The following is an 11,463-nucleotide window of genomic DNA, read 5'->3' on the forward strand; positions in this document are numbered from 1 at the left end:
CTTTCCCTAGGACTCTGTTCAAATGTCATCTGGTGGGGCCAGCTGGTGGCATGGTGTTTAAGGCACTGGACCACCACTTGGTTAACTGTCATTCAAGTCTTGGACCAGGCAGCATCAAAATCATGTTGAGCGTGTGTGTGTGTGTGAGTGTTCCCAAAATCCCAGGAGGAGAATGGAGAAGAAGAACGTGTGACGTGACCACACCTCTTGTGTAGTGATTTCTAACTTCCCTCCCCTCTGTCTCTCTCCTCTTCAGTGAGCATATGTGTCATATGACGAAAACCAAATACCAAAAAAGTAAAATTCACCTTGCCTGGCAGTTCTGCCTGCCACCTCCAGAGAATCATCCCATGTATACTCTCTCATAGGATCACAATTTCGTGTTCTTCAGAGCACTTATTAATATCTTATGTGTTACATGATTAGTTAACTCTATCAAATCCTCTTATCTGATTGTCAATAAATTGTATTTTAGTTTCTCAGCGACTTATACTCTTTATCTAGATTATGCTTGAAACATGGGGTGCTAGAGGGGGAAGGGCTCTCAAATGATATTACTCAAAAAGTTGAAAAAAATTCTCAGCTCGTGATAAACTCAAATAGCTCCAGATATCACCAGATGTCACTGGGGTCAAAATCCCCTCCACCCAGTTGAGAGCCACTGTTTGATTTTATATACCGAGTGTCTGCACTTCAAAAAAAAAAAAATTGAAACCATACTGCTTCTGTTGTTATAGAGTTATAAAATTATACAAAATTATAAGAAATATTCTGAACAGTATCTTTAAAATTCAGTATTTTAAAATATTGAAAGTTGCTTATAAACTGTCAAGATCTATGGAGTATGAGCTAAAATTTTTGGATATGTAAAGTAAATGTTTGTGGAAAAATGTAAAAGTAAATAAATGAAAGGAAAAAAATTGCAGAATTCATGACCTCTTTAGGAAAGGTTGAGAGTGGGACAGGAATTCCCAGCCAGAGGTATCCCAGAAGGGAAGGATGTATGAAGAGTAAAGGCACAATGCATAATATGTGTAGTTTAATTTAACTGACTAAAAAGAATTTAAATTGGAGCATTTAACTCTCTGGATAATGCCCTTTTGAGTTCACATTCATCATTTTGCCTTTCTTTTTCCTTGTAGCCACCTCTATCACATGAAACCAGGGAATGGTACAAGAATTTCAGCATTTATTCTTCTTGGACTTTCAAAGGAACCAGAATTGGAGCCCCTCATATTTGGGCTCTTCCTCTCCATGTACCTGATCACTGTGTGTGGAAACCTGCTCGTCATCCTGGCCACCATCTCAGACTCCCACCTGCACACCCCCATGTACTTCTTCCTCTCCAACCTGTCCTTCGTAGACATCTGTTTCACCTCCACCACCGTCCCAAAGATGCTGCTGAACATCCAGACACAGAGCCAGGTCGTGACCTATGCAGGCTGCATCACCCAGATGTTCTTTTTCATACTCTTTATAGGGTTGGATGACTTCCTTCTGACCGTGATGGCCTATGACCGGTATGTGGCCATCTGTCACCCCCTGCACTACACGGTCATTATGAACCCCAAGCTCTGTGTATTGCTGGTGCTCACGTCCTGGATCCTGAGTGCTCTGCATTCCTTGATGCATAGCTTAATGGTGTTGCAACTGTCCTTCTGTACGCACACCGAAATCCCCCACTTTTACTGTGAACTTAATATGGTGGTCCACCTTTCCTGCTCTGATCCCTATCTTAACGACATGTTAATGTATTCTGCAGCTGGACTGCTGGGTGGTGGAACCCTCGCTGGGATCCTTTACTCTTACTCTCAGATTGTTTCCTCCATACTTAGAATGTCATCAACTCGGGGGAAGTATAAAGCCTTTTCCACCTGTGCCTCCCATCTCTCAGTTGTCTCCTTATTTTATGGTACGAGTCTAGGAGTATATCTGAGTGCTCTTGACAGTCAAAATTCACACTCAAGTGCAACAGCCTCAGTGATGTACACTGTGGTCACGCCCATGCTAAACCCTATCATCTACAGTCCGAGGAATAAAGACATAAAGAAAGCCCTGGGTGACCTACTGGGAAGGAAACCATCATAGAATAAATGATCCTGGCAGTGAAGAAGTGTCCTTGTTATTAGAGCTCAGAGCTTCAGTCTCAGAAATGGTGATAATCTGATCATATTACGGAAGTAGAACTTACTCCTTGTAATGCTCTTCGCTAACTTCTGTGTCTTATATTTCAACTTCTCTGTACAATTTAAGAACATCACCTTATTAAGTTTCCACTCTGGCTCAGAGCAGCTTTTTCCCTTGGTTCACTTTGTATTCCATATTTTTTTTTCCCCTAATCATAGATCAGTAATACTTGGAACACCCTTTTAATTTCATGAGTCCACATGGATCTCTAAGAATAATTGTTTCTGTAATACACCAAGTAATTTTCCTTTTCTTCTATCATAAATAACTCTATGTTTTAAGGGGCATAACAATGGAAAATGATCTGTTGATAATGATGTCTATGGGAATGTCTCTCATTGGACTTGTATACAGTATATTCATGCTGGAAAAATTCATTTTGCGTGTTGTTGTGATATACAGTCAGTGAATGTAAAAAATTAAATAAAAAAAGAAAAACTTTATTACTAAAGAAATAAAATTATTTTTATAAATTAAGAAAAGTGTGTGGTCAGTATTACAAGGAAAACCTGACTTCAGGATATTCTAGTTTTTAGTTCATCTTTTCTTTTTATTTCACTACCATAATTTTTCCTAACCTACAGTTTAACAGATCAATTTGGCTTATAATTTTCATTGTATTTTCTTCTCATATTTATGATCCTATTTGTTCTTGACCCCAGTGTCCACAGGGCCTATGTGTGCTCATGGGAGCCGGTAAATAGTCATTAATTTTTGCCAGAATTTCTTCAATACAGCGTGGGAAGTCCTGGAAAAAATTAATGGCTATCTACAGACTCACACAATTACATGCCCATGTATGGGGTTGTTGTAAATGTCATGATGTATTTTTTCTATGTTTTTCTATGAAAAAATGTGTCAACATTTTTCCAACAATCCAGTGTTTCCCTACCCCCACCCTCTCCTTTGTAGACATGAGTTTCAACTTCACCACTGTCCTAAATATGCTGATGAATATGCAGACACAGAGCAAGGCCATAACTTATGAAGGCTGCATCACCCAGATGTATTTTTTTAACACATTTCGGGGTTAGATAACTTTATACTCACCATGATGATCTATGATGAGTTTGGGGTCATCTGTCAACCCCTGCTTTTTATCGTCATCATGAATCTCCATCTTGGGGGACCACTGCTTCACTTTTTTCTGCTCATGAGTGTCCTTTGTCATTATATAATTTAATGGTTTTGTGGCTGTTTTTCTGTACTAACTTGAAAAACTCTTATCACTTCTCTGAATTGATATGACTTGTCCATGTTACTTGTTTAGATACCTGTCTTTCTTTCTTTCTCTCTCCCTTCCCTTCCCCTTCCTTCCTTCCTTCCTTCCTTCCTTCCTTCCTTCTTTCTTTCTTTCTTTCTTTCTTCTTTCTTTCTTTCTTTCTCTTTCTTTCTTTCCCTCTCTCTCTTTCTTTCTTCCTTCCTTCCTTCCATCCTTTCTTTCTTTTTTGGGAGAATTTTTTGCTATAGGGCACGTACGCTTGCCAGAAAGACAGAGAGAGACAGAGATAGAAAGAGAGAAATCACCACCCCCCGGGGGGATGGCTACGCCGCAATCCCTTATCTTCCAATTTCCTCTCGGGATCTTGGGCACACACACACACGTGCCCAGCGTGAGTTTTAAGCCACCGGTTCCGGGACGTGAACCGCGGTCGACTATGTGGGAGTCCTGCGACAAAGCCATTACACTAACTGCTGGTCCCCCTTCCTATAGATCTTAAAATCTCCAATTTTTCTCTCCCTTTTTTTAGTTACATTTATTCACTACATCTTTATATAGTGCAAAATGGTTTTTCCCAGCATGAATACAAAGCATATGAGTCAAGTCAACGACATTATCATATACATTATTATCTTTGGTTAATTTTTATTTTGTGTGTCTCATAATTATGTTTTTCGTATAAATAAGTGTGTGGGGTTCCCATTAAACCCCATTCCTTACTTCATTCATAACTTTCTTCCCATCGCTTAAGCCTCCTGAACCTCATTTATGCAAATGTAGAATGGATTTCAAGTAGTACTGAAGGCATTTGAAAAACTAAGTGAAGCAATTCATGACATTTGTTTTCATTTTGTTTTATTTTGTTATTGGATACATGCGCACCCTTCAGAGAAAGTGAGAGAGAAAGTGAAAAATCGTCCCTACAGCGAAATTCTTCCTCTTCCATCTCTCCTGGGGATTTTGCACACAGATACACACAAGCCCGCCATGTTTTCTAAGCCACTGGGACTTGGACTGCACAGTTGCCCATATGGGATCCAGTCACCTTAACCACCATGCCACCTGGCTTGCCCACTCCATATAACATTCTAACATCAGTTTTGGGGACATAAATGTCCCTCAGCATATTTCTTAACCATTACCAATGTTTCATAAATGGAGGACTAATGCCAACTCCTAAGTTGAGTTATAGACCAAAAACCCCTAGCTGTTTTGTCATGAGCACCATGAAGTCCATGACTGTCATAACTACTCAAGGTTGCATAGCAGATAAACACAATTCTCTGTCATGATAAAAAGGAATAGCAATTTTTGGGACCAGCAGTTGGCATAATGGCTATGTTGATGGGCTCCCATGTAGTCCATCGCAATTCAAGTCCTGGACCCGGTGGCTTACTCATGCCAGGTGTGTGTGCATGTGTGCCCAAGATCCCAAGAGGAGACCAGAAGAGAAGGGATTGCAGTGTGGCCATCCCCTCTGGGGGATGATGTCTCCCTTTCTGTCTCTCCGTCTCTCTCTGTCTTTCTGGTGAGCATACGCACCCTAAAGCAAAAATCTCTCTCAAAAAAAAAAGAAAAAAGTAATAGTAATTTTCAGAAGATATTAGGAGCTGTATATTTACAAGTCAATGCTTTGGTGTTCAAAGAGAATTGAGAAAGGCAGGTATCTCAGACTCTATGGGACATTTTAATTTTTGTAATAGTGCTAACAAGATGACAGCTCTGTACACAGCAGAGTCCCCAAAGAAGGACCAATAAAGACTGCATTCGCCTGACATCTAACTGGGTTTCCTGGGAACAGAAAATTAGCAGGGAAATTTTCCTTTCTGGCCAGACTGTGTCTCACAGGGAAATCATGTGCTCAGGGATTGTAGTAACAACAAGAAAATGTCAAATGAACAGATATAGAGAGATGTAAGGATCTGGTTTTTTATTGTCCCTCAGAGGGTACAGTCGTAGATTGAATGTGGGTTGGTTGTTTTGTGGTTTTTATTCTGCTTTGTTTTTCATGCCCTAAGTCTAGCTAGAGTATTAATGCTTGCACTTTGATGCTGTCTTGTCTTGGGACCACACTTCAGTCTCTATCATCAATGATCCAGGGAGAAGTTCAGACCCTCACATGGAGACATTCTTGTCAGAGAACTCATCCAGGTGAGTCTTAGAGCCTAGTAACTACTACAGAAAAGATTCGCAGAGAAAATAGAAGTGGAGAATGTTTGCCTGAAGTCACTTGAAGGACAACCAGCCTTGCCCAGAACCAAGAGATCACTATGTTTATTTGGTTGGCCAATAGATTAATTTGTGATTAATTTATTTTATATGTTAAAAATGAAATATTAGGGGCAGTGGTGACATGGAGGTTAAGGTTGGTAGATCTTACATGGTCAAAAGTGTCATTTCATTCCCAGTCCTGGTGTATTCCACCAGATTCAAGTGTATGTGTGCCCAAAATCCCAAGAGGAAACTGAAGAGACAGGCTTGCAGTTTGGCCATCTCCCATGGAGGTAGATTTTCCTTTCTCTCTCTCTCTCTCTCTCTCTCTATCTCTCTCTCTCTCTCTCTCTCTCTGTGTGTAGCACACATATCCTATGGGAATACAAATTAAACAAAAGAGTCTTTTAATCTCTGCAAAGCATGCGTCATTGTGGACAATTATGTGATAAGAATTTCACTTAAATTGGATGAGACTGAAGGACTGGGAGAAGTAAGATAATTCCACTAAAATTAGAATATGTCCATGGAGATTTGCAGTAAAGGGGTTTAAAATTGTGTTATATGGTTAACAAAGCTGTGCCTTAAAGTTTGGGCCTTTTTTTTAGTGAAGTTTTAAGATGAGATATATTTGAGCATGTTTCTGTATTTATAACAAAGATCATGCCAAAGGATTGCTTCCAAATACAACCTAGCCAAAGCAGTTCATAACAGACATTTCCCAATGTTTTCCCTCATATTGAGTATAAAATGAAAAAAAAATAAATTTATTGGACACAGGAAAAAAGTAAAGAGTTTTACATTTTATTGATTTCATTAGTGCTGAGGCTGAATGTAATTTGATCTTTGCTAGTCTTTTTATTTGTGTGTGTGTGCAAGTCACCTGCAAGTTTTTTTTTTCTATTATTATTACTTGCTCAGAGCTTCAAGAGCATTTCACCAGTGCTAGCATCTTACTGATATTATTTATTCCAATCTCTAGATCACCTGAATCTTTCAGATCTGTTTCCCTCTCTGTGCATCTTTCTCACCTCTTTCTGCTTAATCAAAAGATCTCCTAATGTTTCATTAAAAACAGAGCTTCAAAATGCAGTTTGCATGTCCATGGGAAGTGTGCAAATAAAATCTTGCTGCTATATCCACGTTGTCACACGGCCACATGCCATAGTAGGACAGCATATAAAAGAGGAACCCTCAGCGTCTTCGAGTTTCTGCATCAGCACGCTCCCTCATTCCTCAGCATCTCCTGATTTTTCATATTTCCCCTCTTGCTCTTTCCCCCTGCAAGTTATTCATTTTCCCCGAACCCCTCACAGATCCCACCTAGGACTCTGTTCAAATGTCACCTGGTGGGGCCAGCTGGTGGCATGGAGTTTAAGGCACTGGACCGCCACTTGGTTAACTGTGATTCAAGTCCTGGACCAGGCAGCTGCACACATGCTGGGCATGTGTGTGTATGTTTTCCCAAAATCCCAGGAGGAGAATGGAGAAGAAAGATCTGTGGCGTGACCACACCTCTTGTGTAGTGATTTCTAACTTCCCTCCCCTCTGTCACTCTCCTCTTCAGTGAGCATATGTGTCATATGACAAAATCCACATACCAAAATAATAAAAGTCACCTTGCCTGGTATTTCTGCCTGCCACGTCCAGAGAAACCTCCCATGTATACTCTCTCATAGGGTCACAGTTTTGTGTTCTTCAAAGCACTTATTAATATCTTATATGTTACATGATTAGTTAACTCTTTATCAAATCCTCTTACCCGATTGTCAATAAATTGTATTTTAGTTCCTCAGCGACTTATATTCTTTATCTAGATTATGCCTGAAACATGGGGTGTTGGAGGTTGAGGGGCTCTCAAATGATATTACTCAAAAAGATGAAAGAATTTCTCAGTAAAATTGCAGAATTCATGACCTTTTTAGGAAAGGTTGAGATTGGGAAAAGAATTCTCAGCCAGAGGTATCCCAGAAGGGAAGAATGTATGAAGAGTAAAGGCACAATGCATAATATGTGTAGTTTAATTTACTGACTAAAAATAATTTAAATTATAGCATTTTAACTCTCTGGGTAATGCCCTTTTGAGTTCACATTCATCATTTTGCCTTTCTTTTTCCTTGTAGTCACCTCTACCACATGAAACCAGGGAATGGTACAAGAATTTCAGCATTTATTCTTCTTGGACTTTCAGAGGAACCAGAATTGGAGCCCCTCATATTTGGGCTTTTCCTCTCCATGTACCTGATCACTGTGTGTGGAAACCTGCTCGTCATCCTGGCCACCATCTCAGACTCCCACCTGCACACCCCCATGTACTTCTTCCTCTCCAACCTGTCCTTCGTAGACATCTGTTTCACCTCCACCACCGTCCCAAAGATGCTGCTGAACATCCAGACACAGAGCAAGGTCGTGACCTATGCAGGCTGCATCACCCAGATGTTCTTTTTCATACTCTTTATAGTGTTGGATGACTTTCTCTTGACTGTGATGGCCTATGACCGGTATGTGGCCATCTGTCACCCCCTGCACTACACGGTCATTATGAACCCACAGCTCTGTGTGTTGCTGGTGCTCACGTCCTGGATCCTGAGTGCTCTGCATTCCTTGATGCATAGCTTAATGGTGTTGCAACTGTCCTTCTGTACACACACCGAAATCCCCCACTTTTACTGTGAACTTAATATGGTGGTCCACCTTTCCTGCTCTGATCCCTATCTTAACGACATGTTAATCTATTCTGCAGCTGGACTGCTGGGTGGCGGAACCTTTGCTGGGATCCTTTACTCTTACTCTAAAATTGTTTCCTCCATACTTAGAATGTCATCCACTCGGGGGAAGTATAAAGCCTTTTCCACCTGTGCCTCCCATCTCTCAGTTGTCTCCTTATTTTATGGTACGAGTCTAGGAGTATATCTGAGTGCTCTTGACAGTCAAAATTCACACTCAAGTGCAACAGCCTCAGTGATGTACACTGTGGTCACGCCCATGCTGAACCCTATCATCTACAGTCTGAGGAATAAAGACATAAAGAAAGCCCTGGGTGACCTACTGGTAAGGAAACCATCATAGAATAAACGATCCTGGCAGTGAAGAAGTGTCCTTGTTATTAGAGCTCAGAGTTTCAGTCTCAGAAATAGTGATAATCTGATCATATTACGGAAGCAGAACTTATTCCTTGTAATGCTCTTCACTAACTTCTGTGTCTTATATTTCAACTTCTTTATGCAATTTAAGAACATCCCCTCATTAAGTTTGTGCTCTGTCTCATAGCAACTTTGTCCCTTTCTTCACTTTTGTATTCCATAGTTTTTTCCTAATCACAGATCAGAAATACTTTGAACTACCTTTTAATTGCATGAGTCAGCATGGATTTCTAAGAATAATTATTTCTGAAATGATATATAGCAAATAATTTTCCTTTTTTTCTTTTATAAACAATTCTATGTTGTACATCTATTACAGGAATAAAATAACTACACTTGGGAGGGAATCAAAGGGAAAGGAAAAGAAATAAAATACTTTTAAGGGACATAACAATGGAAAATGATCTGTTGATAATGATATCTATGGTAATGTCTCTGAACTTGTATACAGTGTATTCATGCTGGAAAAATTCATTTTGTGTGATGTTATGATATACAGTCAGTGAATGTAAAAAATTAAATAAAAAAAGAAAAACTTTATTACTAAAGAAATAAAATTATTTTTATAAGTTAATAAAACAACATTTGGCAAGTATGGTCAGTATTACAAGGAAAACCTGACTTCAGGATATTCTAGTTTTGTGTTCATCTCTTCTTTTTATATCACTACCATAGTTATTCTTAATGTACAATTTAACAGATCCATCTATAATTTTCATTGTGTTTTCTTCTCATATTTATGGTTTCATTTGTTCTTGACCCCAATGTCCACAGTGCATATGTGTGCTCATGGGAGCCGGTAAACAGTCATTAATTTTTGCCAGAACTTCTTCAATACAGGATGGGAAATCCTGGAAAAAATTAATGAGTATCTACAGACTCACACATTCACATACCCATGTATCAAGTTGTTGGAAAAATCATGATGTATTTTTCTGTGAAAAAATGTGTCATAACGTTTTTTTTGGAGAGGTTTCCGCTATAGGGCACGTGCACTCGCCAGACAGACAGAGAGAGAGACATAGAGACAGAAAGCGAGAAATCACCCCCCAGGGGGGATGGTCACACCACATTCGCTTCTCCTCCATTCTCCTCTCGGGATCTTGGGCATGCACGCACACGCGACCGGCGTGAGTTTTAAGCCACTGGTCCCGGTGAACCGTGGTTGACTACGTGGGAGTCCAGTGACATAGCCCTTACGCTAACTGCTGGTTCCCATAACTTTTTTTTTTTTTTTGGAGAGGTTTTTGATATAGGGCGCGTGTGCTTGCCAGACAGAGACAGAGACAGAAAGCAAGAAATCACCCCCCAGAGGGAATGGCCATGCTGCAATCCCTTCTCCTCAATTCTCCTCTCTGGATCTTGGGCACACACGCACATGCGCCCGGCATGAGTTTAAACCACCGGGTCCGGTACTCGAACTGCCATTGACTATGTGGGAGTCCAGCAACATAGCCATTATGCTAACTGCTGGTCCCAATAACTTTTTTAATAATCCAATGCTTCCATACCCCCACCCTCTCCTTTATAGTCTTGAGTTTCACCTCTACCACTATCCTAAATATGTTGATGAATATATGAACATGGAGAAAGGCCATAACATATGAAGGCTGCATCACCCAGATATACTTTTATTTCAGTTTGGTTTTTTTTTTGTTTTTTTTTTTTACACATTTCAGGGTTAGATGACTTTATCCTCATCATGATGGTCTATGATGGGTTTGGGGTCATCTGTTGACCCCTACATTATATAGTCATCATGAATTTCCACCTTGGGGGATCGTTGCTTCACTTTTCTCTGCTCATGAGTGTTGTCATTACATAATTATTGGATTTGTGGCTGTTTTTCTGTATTAACTTGAAAAGCTCTTATCATTTCTCTGAATTTTTAATCACTTGTCCATGTTGCTTGTTTAGATATGTGTCTTTTTTTCTTTTTTTCTTTCTTTTTTAAGATTTTTTGCCCTTGGACATGTGCTCTCACCAAAGACAGAGAGTGAAACAGAGAGGAAAAGTGAGAAAGCATCCCTTGAGGGGATTGCCACTCTGCAAAATCTTTTCTCTTCCATTCTCCTCTCAAGATTTAGGACATACATGGACATGTGTCTGGCATGATTTTCTTTTTCTTTTTTTGTTTTTTGAGAGGTTTTTGTTTTTGTTTTTGCTATAGGGCACATGTGCTCGCCAGAAAGACAGAAAGAGACAGAGAGACTGAAAGTGAGAAAACACCCCCCCCCAGAGGGGTTGGCCATGCCATAATCCCTTCTCCTCCATTTTCCTCTCAGGATCTTGGGCACACATGCACATATGCCCAGAGTGAGTTTAAGCCACTGGGTCCGGGACTCAAACCACAGTCGACTACATGGGAGTCCAGTGACACAGCCATTACACCAATTGCTGGCCCCTCTGGCATGATTTTCTAGCCACTATCCCCAGGACTAGAACCGTGGTTGGCCAACTGTGGGAGTCCAGTTTTAAACTACTATGCTACCAAATGGCCCCTGGACACCTTTCATAATGACATGATGAGTTTTACATCTGTGTAGGTGGGGGCTAGAACTGTTTCTGGGATCCTTTGTTCTTACTCTACTTTCCTTCATGTGTGCAATCTCATCAGCTCAGAGGAAGTATAAAGCTTTTCCCACCTCTTCCTCTCACCTCTCAGTTGTCTCCTTATTTTATTGTATAATAAAATAGAGG

At 40.2% G+C, this 11,463-nt stretch overlaps 2 protein-coding genes across 2 annotated transcripts in view; both read left to right on the forward strand.

The window, feature by feature from the left end:
- Window positions 1-1,323: 1,323 nt before the first annotated feature.
- LOC102481400 (olfactory receptor 7A10-like) lies at window positions 1,324-2,088 on the forward strand (the record flags this gene model as incomplete). The annotated part of the gene is made up of 1 exon (XM_006165426.3): window positions 1,324-2,088. A coding segment is annotated over one exon (765 nt), but the record flags the coding sequence as incomplete, so codon positions are not given.
- Window positions 2,089-7,756: 5,668 nt separating this feature from the next.
- The window catches only part of LOC102481812 (olfactory receptor 7A10-like), a 21,514-nt gene continuing 17,807 nt past the window's right edge, over window positions 7,757-11,463 (forward strand). The window contains exon 1 of the mRNA XM_014582909.2: window positions 7,757-8,671. Within this exon, the coding sequence (XP_014438395.2) occupies window positions 7,757-8,671 (915 nt within the window). The remainder of the gene's footprint in view (window positions 8,672-11,463) is intronic.

The sequence above is a fragment of the Tupaia chinensis genome, unplaced genomic scaffold (genome assembly GCF_000334495.1).
Source record: "Tupaia chinensis unplaced genomic scaffold, TupChi_1.0 Scaffold143920_1, whole genome shotgun sequence".
Classification (NCBI taxonomy): Eukaryota; Metazoa; Chordata; class Mammalia; order Scandentia; family Tupaiidae; genus Tupaia; species Tupaia belangeri.